This window comes from Musca domestica, unplaced genomic scaffold, assembly GCF_030504385.1.
Source record: "Musca domestica strain aabys unplaced genomic scaffold, Musca_domestica.polishedcontigs.V.1.1 7, whole genome shotgun sequence".
NCBI lineage: Eukaryota > Metazoa > Arthropoda > Insecta > Diptera > Muscidae > Musca > Musca domestica.
The window spans coordinates 6,129,411-6,143,173 of record NW_026712383.1 but is presented as its reverse complement, the minus strand read 5'-3'; the positions used below and the strand labels follow the sequence as shown (position 1 = coordinate 6,143,173).

The 13,763-nt window shown below is 36.4% G+C and overlaps 1 protein-coding gene across 2 annotated transcripts in view; it reads right to left on the bottom strand.

The window, feature by feature from the left end:
• The window catches only part of LOC101896101 (ATP-binding cassette sub-family C member Sur), a 223,289-nt gene that overhangs the window by 16,610 nt on the left and 192,916 nt on the right, over nucleotides 1–13,763 (bottom strand). For both annotated transcript variants that reach the window (XM_011297641.3, XM_020039687.2), the window contains one exon: nucleotides 9,750–10,980. In XM_011297641.3, coding sequence (XP_011295943.1) covers nucleotides 9,750–10,980 — 1,231 coding nt within the window. The remainder of the gene's footprint in view (nucleotides 1–9,749; nucleotides 10,981–13,763) is intronic.

Here is a 13,763-nt window from a genome sequence, read left to right as displayed (position 1 = left end):
CTTTCGGGTCTAAAAATCAGGGGTCTCGGATCCGTTCCCCTAGAAAAAAATAGTTTCCCAAAATCATGGTAAGTATACTTAGCATAGGAAAAAAATCTGAAAAATTGAAACGTTTGGCGAAATTTTTATTAGCACATGCTGAAAGCAGTCCTTTTTAATTCTGAAGTAATTTAAACATCAAAAAGAACACATTACGTACATATTTAATTAAAATATAACTAATTGGCCTCAGACAATGTAAACAATTTTTTTACATTGTCTGCAAACAATTTTTTTTTATACCCTACACCACAAGGTGGTCAGGGTATTATGTCTTTGTGGATTTGTTTGTAACAGGCAGAAGGAAACGAGATAGACCCATAGTTCCTTTTGATGATCTGCATAGAATCACATTCTGAGTCGATTTATGCACGTCCGCCCGTCCGTCTGTCCATGTATTTTTGTGAACAAAATACAGTTCGCATTTATTACCCGATCCAGATGAAATTTTCCAAAAAACATTTGTTTGGCCCAAGGACGAACCCCATTGAAATTGGAGATACTCGGTAAAATTTTAGATATAGCTCCCATATATATCTTCGTCCGATTTGCCTTTTATTGTGCACCAAACGTGTAATATCAACCCGAATAGTATGGAATTTTGCACGTACAACCAAACTAGGCCTGAAAATAAGTGTGTCAAATTTGATCGAAATCGGTTCAGATATAGCTATGCTCCAATATATATTGTTCATTCGATTTATTATTTTAGTCCTCCGAAGCCGTAATATGCACTCTGTAACAACAATATTTTGGGAAATATATCAAATACAGCTCAGGAATACCTTTGCTAAATTTTATCGAGATCTGTTCGGATTTGGATATAGCTCCTATATATATCAAATGGGCAATACAAGTCCGAATTTAAAAGATACAAATACTTCGGCATATTTAGTCTTTTGAACTTTAAATTATAATTATAATCATAGCGTATATGATTGAATTTTCCCATAAAACTTTTAATTTTTATGTGGAGCTCTACTAAATTAGCAAAGTGGTGTAGGGTATCATAAAGTCGGTCCCGCCCGACTTTAAGACTTTCTTTACTGGTTTTTAAACTGTCGATGTCGCTTCTATACCTTACCATAATACCATTTTTGAATCGAAGCTACGGCGATAGCGATTTGCACATAATGTCGACGGCGACTATAGAATCGACAACCGTAATTGGGCCGATTATTTTGCGTAATGATTATTCAAGCTTTCAGTCCGTTATGGGTGAAGTTCCGAAAGGGTTGGTTAATATTTTTTACTTCGTAACTTATGTCTGATATAAATATTAAAAGGTATAGGCCATATCTGGCCTATATCGACTACTCCCTGTACTTTATATGGGATAATTTTTGAAAAATTTCAAATGTGCGCGATGTACCAGATATAATGGACCAAAGTATTGCACTTCATATAATACTGATAAAAACATTAGGATGTGCAAAATTTAAAGAAAATCGAACAGTTATTTGCAATTCTATAGGAGTGGACCGAAATATATATTAGATCTATGGTTAACAGAAATATAGATGCACGAAGTTATAATTTTTTAAAATGTTGAGCACTCGTGGGGGATGTACCAGAAGGAATCAGCCGATAAATTCCATACTCTTATAACTATGGCAGTTTGGGTTATTCCAAATTTCGACCCCTTGTGTGGGAGGTGCCAAGTACCATCTTGCGTTAATAAAAATATTGGGATGTGTAATATTTTAAAACAAGCAAACTTTAAGTTCACATTTTGTAATGGTTATTATTAGTCAAAAGTTTGTCCCTTTGTGGAAGAGGAGCTTGATGGGAAGGGCCGATGTTGACCATTTTTGCACATGACCAAGCACAGAAAAAAATTGTGATTTTCAAAGTTTGGACAAAATTGGATGATCCTTTCTTGCTCTATAAGGTGAATTATTTTCTGTGAATATATTGACCTTTTGTTGAGGTGTTACCAGAAGGAGTGGACCTACAGAATGAGATGTAAAAACTGCAACCATATTCAGACTGCTGTCATTTCCAAGCCACTCGTCCAGTGACAGCTCATTATATTGTTTGCAAGCGTACAAAGCATTTTGGTGAGCATTTTCCAGAAAAAAAGTTATTCATTCAAGTATAAAAGGTATTATTCAAGTATGGTAGTGTGATTTCTTTATATTTAAATCTAAAACCACAAAAAGCTATTGTTAGAGCACTTCAGTATTTAAGTGTAAAGAAATCTTTTGTGTCTCGTACCATCGCTCGTTACCATCGATACTGGTAGCGTATCCCGACGTCAAGGAAGTGGACGAAAGAAAACAGCGACATCAGCACAAATGGTTCGAAAAGTAAAGAAGCGACTTGATCGAAACCCGCGTCGCAGCGGCCGAAAAATAGCTCGTGAGCTGAGCATATCGCAATATTCCATTCGGCAAATATTGAAAAATGAGCTCGGGGTAAAGCCACTGAAATTGCAAAAAGTACAAGAACTTATACCACAACAGAAAGAAAATAAACTCAAAAGAGCTAAAAAGCTGCTTCGTTTGGCCGAAAGAGGTGAACTGCGGAATTTCGTTTTTCTTCGATGAGAAAACATTCGTTGTCCAGTAGTTTGTAAACAAACAAAATGATCATGTTTACTTGCCAAAGAGGTCAGCTGAAAATGTGCGCATTCGGTTGGCCACCAGAACTCAAGCGCTGGCCATGGTGAAGGTGTGGGCCGCCATAACAGCCGATGATCCCTCTCCGCTCGTATTAATCGACCGTGACATCAGAATAAATGCCGAATATTATCGCGAAAATAATCTAGAGGGTGTATTAAAGCCTTGAGCACGCAAACATTTTGGCCGCAGACCTTGGGCATTCCAACAGGACTCAGCACCACCGCACTCAGCACTCGCCATCCAAGAATGGTTACAAAATGAGGTTCCTCGCTTCGTTTATAGCACACAATGGCCACCAAAATCTTCGGATACCAATCCGTTGGACTATTGTGTCTGAAGTGTTTTGGAAAACTACGTTGGCACTTAAAAATACCAAAGTGTCGATCACCTCAAGCAAGCGCTTCACCGGGTCAAAATACTGCAGAACAACATTCGGGCAGCGTCTGACGGTTTCATTGGCAATTTGAAGGCCATAATTCGTGCCAAAGGGGACCAATTCGAAAAAGTCTAAACTTACTGTTAAATTTGATGCTATTTCCGATTTGTTTTCATTTAATAAAATTTAAAAGTAGTAAAATTATGGCATTTGACTTTGTTGCAGTTTTTTATCTCACCCACTATTTCTATCAACGCAAGTTCTGATATATATATGTATATATATATATATATATATATATATATATATATATATATATATATATATATATATATATATATATATATATATATATATAGCGACTAATTCACCCCTCCTCCACAATTGTCAAAATTCTGAATAATAATAGTACGAGTATGTATAAGGACACGATTGAAATGAAATAAGGACACGATTTTATTTGAATTTCAGACATCCCAATATTTTACTAATGCAAGATCTGGTGTGAAGATGACAGGTATCGGTCCACCCCTCCTGGTACCTCCCCCATAATGCGTGACAATATTTAATACATATATCTCTTATAATTTGGGAAGCAAGTCAACGATTCTAAATTCTATATATCTAAATTTTTCTCTCAGCCAGAGGTCTGATGTGAATATGGAATTTATCATCCTACACCTTCTCGTACTTCCCCATAAATGTTTAAAATTTTGATTAACAATTACTATCAAAAAAAATTTAGCCTTTCTTACTTCAGAACTACCCTAGTAAAGGGTCAACAGGATAGTAAATTAAACGGATAGTGTCTGAGGGCATACGTCTTTCGGCAAAACCTACGGCTACTTTTAAACTGTTTTTTTTTTTAATCATTGCCACGGCTATTTCGGATCCAATGAATTAATATTGAATGTTACAAAATTTCGGGCGAAATCCACTACCTGCAAAATAGGGTAGGGCGTTCCAACTAACAAGAAAAATAAAAGTGGAACATTGAAAATGCATAGAATTTTCATTTTATTCTACATTGTTTTTGATGTTTGCATGTAAGTGTGTGTGCATGTAATTTTACTTGTTGTAGGAGTGTGGGGCTTCTAGTTCGTGAGCTCTATATTCTTCCTTCTTTTCAAGCAACAGTTGCAACATTTTTTACTTCATATATATTTTCCGTTTTAAAAAAATCTTGCTGGCATGCATCCGTCTCTCTGCATTTATCCATCTGGTCTTTTATTTTTTATTCGTTGATTCGTCTTAACTTCTTAGGATGGCGTAGTTGCCAAAGTGCAGATGTTCAGGTTAGACGTTCATAGAAATAACGTCAATAACGGTGGTCGTCGTTGCTTTCTTTTGTTTGTTCTTCTAAACCGGAAATTGCAGTTATATCCTTTTAGTAAATTTCCCAAAGAAACAAAATCCGGCTAAAGATTTTTTTAAAGCTTTAGAACAAAAAGAAAATGTAGAGCAAAGAAATGGGAGAAAGCAAAACTACAAGTGGCGCAAAAAAAACGTAAACGTGGAGTTGAGGATTTTCAATTTTGAGGTTTTCATCATTTTTGCTGTACCGCGTATGTATGTGCGTGCGGACGGGTGTGTCGATTTTAATGAAACAATTTTGTGGTAAATTTGTTATGCTAAAGAACTTCATTAGGAAATTCTTGAGTAATTGGGAGAAAAGGATGAAAAAATTTATTTTAATGCGATTAACCGATGAGATTAAATTTGTAACAATTATGTGGCTAAGGAGGAAATTGCGGCCAATGTCTTAAAATAGTTGAGAGTTTCAGTGTAAAAGTTATTAATGTGAAGTATGAAAGTATAAATTGGGGTAAATGTAAGAAATGAAAATTAATTCAATGAAACGTTTATGTTTCTATCGGCAGATATAGTTGTTAAAGTAGCTGCCCCTGATCGGATTGTAACTCCGAACTGGCTCCAAACTTATTGTTGGCTTATCAAGCTTGTTAAATTCTGATAGATTAAATAGGGCAAACCAGGTCTATTATTGAGATATAAAAACTTCAACAAAGTCAAACAAAGTCAAAAACTTCAACAATAAGTTTAGATTTGTTCGAATTGGTCACCCTTGTCACGAATTATCGCCTTCAAACAGCCAATGAAACCGTAACACGCTTCCCGCATATTGTTCTGCGGTATTTTCGCCCCGTTGGAATGTCCAAGGTCTGCGCCCAAAATGTTTGCGTGCCCAAGGCTTTAATACACCCTCCAGAATATTTTCGCGATAATATTCGGCATTTATTCTGATGCCACGGTCGATTAATACGAGCGTAGGGCGACCATCGGCTGTTATGGCGGCCCACACCATCACTATGGCCAGCGCTTGAGTTTTGGTGGCCAACCGAAGATGCATATATTCAGCTGATCTCTTTGGCAAGTAAACACGATCATTTATTTGTTTGTTTACAAAATGCTGTACAACGAATGTTTTCTCATCGGAGAAAACCAAATTCGGCAGTTCACCACTTTCGGCCAAGCAAAGCAACTCTTTACCTCTTTTGAGCCTATTTTCTTTCCGTTGCGGTGTAAGTTCTTGCTCTTTTTTGAATTTTAATGGCCTTAAATCGAGCTCATTTTTCAATATTTGCCGAATGGAATATTGCGATATGTTCAGCTCACGAGCCATTTTTTCGGCCACTGCGACGCGGGATTCGATCGAGTCGCTTCTTTACTTTTCGAACCATTTCGGCTGATGTTGCGGTTTTCTTCTGTCCATTTCCTTGACGTCGGACTACGCTACCAGTATCACGGTAACGAGCGATGGTACGAGACACAAAAGATTTATTCACATTTAAATTCTGGAGTGCTCTAACGATAGCCACTTGTGGTTTTTCAGCCAAATATAAAGAAATCGCACTATCACTCTCTAATTCCATCACGAATAACTTTTTTTCTGGAAAATTGTCAATAAAATTGTCAATAAAATATAATGAGCGGTCACTGGAATAATGTTAACAGCTGTTGGACGAGTGGCTTATAAATGACTTCAGTCTGAAGTTGGTTGCAGTTTTTTCATCTCACCCTGTACAAATTACTTTTTGTCGAATTTTTTGAAATTTTATTCATTTAAGTGTTTGCTGGCTGCCAAAAAGTATGATCCCTTGTATTCTATTTTCATATCAGCCTCAATATAGACAACAATATAACAAAAAAGAAGAAAATCGAACATTGATTTCCCACTTTGAGTTATTATTATTTTTAAAATTCAATTTTTTTTACCTCTTGTTGATGAAAAAATATATCGATAATTCCGATTTTCAAACTTGCTTAAAAAATGCCTTAATATTGGGATGTGCTGCGTTTTATGATAATCAGATATAGTTTTTACTTATTACCAGAGTGTTTATAATTATTTAAAAACTTTACCAATTGTGAGTAAGGTACTGGAAGGAGTGGACCATAATTATTCATGTTCGTACCGGACCTCAACTTTATGTAATTCATACGAATATTAAAAAAAATATTGAGTACCCCCTTCGTAAACCATAGAGAATGCCCCGATATATTCGATTTTCTCACTGGATCTAACAGGGGCCACAAAATTAAATGGTACTAAGTTTCAAAAAATCGGACATCGATTTCGCATATTACGATTGGTATTATTCAGATGCCAAAGGAAACGGCTTAAAATTTTTCACGAGGCTCAGTTTCGGTGGTGGATATGTGATAAGGTTAGGTTTTTATCAATTCGTACTAAAAGGATACAAATTTACTAAAATGTAACAAAAAAGTAATAATGCTATATTGGACAAGCGGAAAACTAGAATTCTGACATTTGGAATGGGAATCACCAATGAAGTACAGGATAGATGTAGCAAATTGGTATAAATGAAATTTGATATTGCTGTAACAGTTGGTGTCTAGGGTTGAGGTAGTACGAAAAGTACTAAATGTTACTGAATTTGGTACTGAGTGAATGTATATAGCTGGAATCCCAAAATTGGTTTTGTAAATGTATACTATAATTGTTAAAAAAGTATCAAATTGTACCAATTTTTATACCCTCAGCCATATAGCTACAGAGGATATATATCATTTGATACGGCCAAAATATGCCTAGCGAAATAACGGTTTTAGACCCTAGATCTAGAGATGTCCGTCCGTCTGTCTATCTCTCTGGCTGGTGCGCACGATAACTTTCGACGGAAGTATCCGGTTTGGTGCAAACTTGGTACATCGCAATATTATTATTATAAAACTTAGATCGAATTCGGAGATGGGCAATATCGGTCCACTCCCTCTGGTACCTCCCCCACAAAAGGTCGAAATTTACAAAAATAAATTTTACTGAACAGAAAGATAAAGGATAATCCTATTTTGCTCCAAATTAGCAAACCCTTATATTTACATCAGTGCTAGGTCAGGTTCGAAAATGGACAATATCGATCCACTCCATAAAGTACCTCTCCCACATGGGGTCAACATTTTGAACAACAAGTTAAAAAGTATAACCCGGTTTGCCGAGAGATGTATACTCTCAGCCAATGTACGATTATTTAAAAATATGTTGACTTCTGTTATGATAATTCAATTGTTTAACCCCTTATGGAGTAGGTTCCGAAGGAATAGACCAATATTGGTCATTTCGTATCGGACCTGAATAAATATGATATAAATATTGTGACATGCCAGGTTTGGATTATATTCACTTTACATGACATATATAATTTTTAGAAAATGTTAACATGTGCGTGAGGTACCAGATATAGTCGATCGAAGTATTCCATTTTCATGCTTCATCTAAGATACATAAAAATATTGGTATGGGCAATATTACAAGAAAATCTAACATTTATATCGAACTTATGGAAAATTCCATTTTCATCTCAGGTTTCTGGCAAAGAGAGATATTTTTAGATATTGCATGTTGTAAATAATCGCTGACTTGTATCGGAAGTTGTGACAGACACAATTATTGAAAATTACGACCCATTGTGAGTTAAGTTCCAGAGAGGGGTTCACAGAAATATATCATCTGCACAACAGATATTGTATTAACAAAAATGTATGTATGTGTGAAATTTAAAGCTTGAAACCTATGTGGGTCAGGTAGCAAAAAAAAAAATGGTCCGATCTCTACCATTTTTAAAACAGATCTTGTGTTGATGGAAATAGTGAGAATCGGATGTTAATTTTGCTTTTATGGGTTTTATAGATATTCAACATTTTAAGCCTTTGTGGGGGAGGTACCAGAAGGAGTGGAGCGACATATCGCATCTTCACAACAGATCTTTTGTTAGTGAAAATAATGAAATGTGTGAAATAAACAAAGAACCTGATGCTTATTTCGGATTTTATATTTATTTGGTTATTCAAAACGTTGGCACTTTGTGGGGGAGGTACCAGAAGGAATGGCCAGATCTCAACCGTTTTTACAACAGATCCTGTGTTGATAGCAATATTTAGATGTGCGGAGTCTAAATGGAATCGGATATTAACTTTGCGTCTTATGAGCATAATGGATATTCAAAATTTTTGTGGGGGAGGTACCAGACGTAGTGGACCGATATATTCCATCTTAACACCAGATCTTGAGTTTATAAAAATATTGGGATGTGTGAAATTTGAAGACAATCGGACACCTACGTCACATTTTATAAGAGTTGTAATTATTCAAAATTTTGACCCTTTGTGGGGGAGGTACTTGATGGAGTGGACCGATATTGTCCATTTTCGATCCTGACGTAGCACTGATGTAAATATTAGGATTTGTAAAGTCGGAGCAAAATCCGATTATCCTTTCACTTTCTGTGTAGAAAATGTATTTTTTAAAATTTCAACTTTTTGTGTGGGAGGTACCAGAAGGAGTGGACCGATACATTCCATCTTCACGCAAGGCTTTGGGTCAATAAAATTATTGGTATGTGTGAAATTTGAAGACAATCGCACTCTTACATCACATTTTATGAGAGTTGTAATTATTCAAAATTTTGAACCTTTGTGGGGGAGGTACCTGATGCATTGGACCGATATTGTCCATTTTCGTGCCTGACCTAGCACTGATGAAAATATTAGGATTCGCAAAGTTAGAGCGAAATCGGATTATCCCTTCTTTTTCTGTGCAATAATTTATTTTCTTTGAAAATTTTAATATTTTGTGTGAGAAGCACCAAAATGAGTGGACCGACATTGCCTATCTCCGAACTCGATCTAAGTTTGACAACAATATTGCGATGTATCAACTGTGGATCAAATCGGATATTCTCTTCGAGACTTATCGTGCGCACCAGCCAGCCAGAGAGACGGACGGACGGACATCGTTAGATCGACTCCAAACGTCCTGAAACGGATTTGGTCCAAAGAGACCTAGGGTCTAAAACCGTTATTTCGATGAGGCACGTTTTGGCCATATTATATGATGAAACCCTCTCTAGCCTTATATCTGAGGCTATTAAATGGGCTTTTTTTATAGGAAATTTCAATTCCCCAAACTTTTTCCGAGAAAAGCCCAATTTAGCAAACTTTCGACCATAAGGATAGATATGAGATTTCATCAAACTTTTGCTAATTGTTTTTTATCTCTCTTTCCGCAAATATGACAACTAATTACCATTACAAGAGACAGAATAAATTATAATTCAATTATTGCAACTCCATGGGGAGACAGAGACTCTAACTTCATATTAATACCACTACTACAACAAACACCTTCACATCCTCTCCACCCACCCATCCATCCATCTGTCCATACTTACATTGTTTTTTGTGTTTAGCTAAACGACGAACACTGGCTCGACGCTCCGCATCATTACATCTTGAGGGAAACTTTGAAGGCGCTCTCAATGCTGTGGAGCCACTGGATGACAAAGCCAAAGTAGTCTGGTTGCTGTTGTTGATGTTGTTGGCGCTCTTGTTCGAGCTGTTGCTGTCACTGTTATTTGGAATATTGATGTGGTCAGATGTGGTTGTTTTGTTGGGCAAAAGTAAAGATGTTGGGTTCGAAGCAGCATCCGCATCAGTACCAGCAATGTTATCTTCATCTTCATCATCTTGCTCGTCTTGAATGACAGTTGTTGATGTTGTTCCCTGTTGTTGTTGTTGTCGTTGTTGCGTTTGTTGTGATAAAGTTTTTGTGGTTACTGCAATATGTCCATCATTAGTAATATGACGAAGACGATGATGCTGATGATGATGATGATCATCATCAGAACGAGCAGTAGCATTAGAGGGAATAGCAGCATTCATCTTCATGTCTTCAAGTTGTTGCCTTTCCCCTCCCTTCGTAGCATCGTCGTCGTTATCATCATCAGCATTACTGGCCATCTTTCTCGAGATTGTAACAACAGTTTCATTGACATTGTTGTCAGTGGTAAACAAGGATGTTGTCACTGCAGCCATATTCGACGATGTATCGCTCTTTTCACTTGGACTTAACAACAACAATTTATCATTGCTACAAACTTTCTGCTCGCCAGACGTGCCAGCAACACAGCCCCGCTTGGCTTGGCTCTGGCCAATGTTGCTGGCCTCCTTTGATTCAGTTGGAACTTTTGTTGTTGATAAGCACTCATTGCTGTTGTCATCATTTGCTGTCGTTCTTTTCCCCTCCATTCTACCACTCTTGTCATTGTCGTTCTCCGCATAGTATGCTATTCGCTCCACAGATCCAACATACATTTCCATATCGGCCAAAAGTTTTACAACCCAATTCAAATAAATTGGCATCAATAGCGTGTAGTTTATGGCCAGGCCCACCAATGAGGGGGAGGGAGATAATGCCGAAGTCATTGTCGTTAACCAGACTGGGGATGAAGATGACGATGCATTAAAGGAAGCTGTCGATGCTGTCGTTGCTGACGATGATGACGATGGGTATCCAGCCTTCGTGGCATGTGGATGCGGATTGTGCGAGCTGTTGCATGCTATTGTTGCCGCCAATAAAGCTGTCACTATGGCCACAAATACAATGACACCACCCAGGTAATCCTGTTTGTAATTTTTGTTTTGTTGTTGTTATTGATGTTGTTGGTTTTATGACAGTTGTTGTGTCATCAAATGTAGCGTGAGTAACAAGCATTGATCGCAGAGGTAAATAAAAAAAGAAAAAAAAAAAGAAACAACAACAAGTTAGTAGTTTTATTTTATTATTAAAAATATATTTTATGCAAAAAAATTTTCAACAAAAAAAAATGGCTTCGACGAAAAAAGTTCGGAAAACTTGTATAATTTTCTTAATTGGTGATGGTTAAACAGGAAACATGACACCTCTATTGTTTCTCCATTTTTGAACAGAAACATGCCCGAAGGTGAACGTTGATGGGGTCACGATGTCAGTGAACTGAGGTCAATGAACTCCAAAAAGGCTGACGTAAATTGGAGGATATTCTGAGAATTGTGTTGTTATATTGTATAAACAAGCCAACAAAGTAACATCGTCATACAAAATTGAATTTTATATTTCATTAGCTGAATCCGGTGCGCTTCGCTACGCGTTTTGATTTTATACGCATTCGAATTTTTATAAACAAACCTTGTGAGGGTTTTACATAAATATAAAACAAATTCAGGAATATACAAGTTAAAAATCAGTGAGTTCGGCCGGGCCGACATTTCCAATATTAGGAACGAATTGTGGAAATAAAATTCTTAAAAAATTCTGTTAATACTTAAAAAAAAACGAATATAAGCGTTATATTGGTGTCAATACTATGTGGACCTACATAGGCATTGTTTGTCATAAGTCCAAATTCATATTCGAAACTTGAAATAAACGGCGAATAATGTAGCTAAAATCATCAAAATTTCGTTTATAGGGAGGTTCCGTTTTATCGAAGTTGTGCGAAGACCTGGACCAGCATAGACAATTTTCTGTCATAGGCTGTAGCATCCATTACCAACGACATCTCAAACAATTCGGTGGGTATTGTACCTAAACTCGACAAAAATACCGAATATAGGGAGGTACTGCTATATATGAGGCCTATACGAAGACCTGGACCTGCAAAGACAATTTTCTGTCACAGACAATAGTTACCATTACGAACTCTAAGTACGTAATTTGAAACAATTCCGGCGAATAATGACTCTAAAACAACAAAATACCGAATATAGGGAGGTACCGTTTTATGGGGGCTATACGAAGACGTGGACATGCACAGACAATTTTCTATCTTAGGCTGTAGTATCCATTACGAACTTCAAATGCGGAATTTCAAACAATTTCGGTTAATAATGTCGCTAAAATCATTAAAATACCGAATATCGGGGGGTACCGTTATATGGGGGCTATATGAAGACCTGGACCTGCACAGACAATTTTCTGTCACAGGCTGTAGTATTACGAACTTCAAATACCAATTTTGAAATAGTTCCGGTAAATAATATCTCCAAAATCATCAAAATACCTAATATCGCAAGGAAACGTTATAGGGTAAGTGTACTAGTAGTCGGCACTTTTAGAATTTTCGCGTTGTCAATCGTTCACCATTCTGAGCGGAACTTTTCAATTTTTACAAAATTAATTTATTCAGTTTCGAAATTTTGTACAGTTTTTGCAGTAATAAATACAGTTTTAATATCTTTTTATTAAATTTCATCAAAAGTATTAAAGTAATGCTTTATTGCCAGTAGTCGGCACCACTTGCCAATTGTCGGTATGACATGTTCCAACAGTCGGCAAACCGATTTTTTTATGAATAATTAATTATAATAATAAAATAATTTACTAAAATAGTATATTTTTGTTTAGATAAACTGATTCGACGACATTATTGCACATTTCTTAAGAATATGGATTGTCCCGTTTATGCTAAGAACTTCACAGAAAAATGTAATTTTTATTAGAAATTGTACACAAAGATAGCTGACATTATATTCGAAGCGAACAAAAATTTCTTTTTACATTTTTTTTCATTGATTTGAGCTTAAAAATTAAAAGTGCCGACTACTGAGACATGCCAAACTTAGGCACATTTACCCTATGTGGGCTATACGAAGACATGGCTCATTTTCTGTCTTTGGATATTACGTAATGGATATTACGAACTTCAAATACCAAATGTGAAACATTTTCGGTAAATATTGTCGCTAATATCATCAAAATACCACATATCAGGAGGTACCGTGATATGGGGACTATAGAAAGACGTGAACCTACCTGAACCATTTTCAATACCAAAAGTCCTGCAGACATAATATATATTTGAGTAAATTTTTATCAACTTACTTCATTTCGTTCGGAAGCTAGAGTGATTTCCACAGACGGACAGACGAACGGAAATAGCTAAATCGACATAGAATTTTATGCTGATCGAGAATATATATACTTTGTGGGGTCTAAAATGCATATTTCTAGGTGTTACAAACGGTGGAGGGTATAAAAACAATTTTTAGATAACGACTATCTGGCGAAGTGATATCGACGACCATACGACAAATGATCGATGACTCATCGACTTGTTGTCCACGTGTCATCACCACGTGTGATGTCGTTCCTATCAATTCCAATGAGTTATTAATGGGGTCTCAATGATATATCAGTAACAAATATTTAGACCTGACTAGTTATTGGCGAAATGTCGACTGCATAGCGATACGCAATAGACGATACAACTAACATTATTTAACGTAGAGTTTTAAAATTCGGCAGAACAATTTGTATTTTGTCTAGGATGGTTGGTATTGAAATTGAGATATATCGGTCCACTTTTTTTGTATAACCGCCATTTAAAAGGTACTTCCCGATATTCTGACCCTTTACGGTGAAGGTT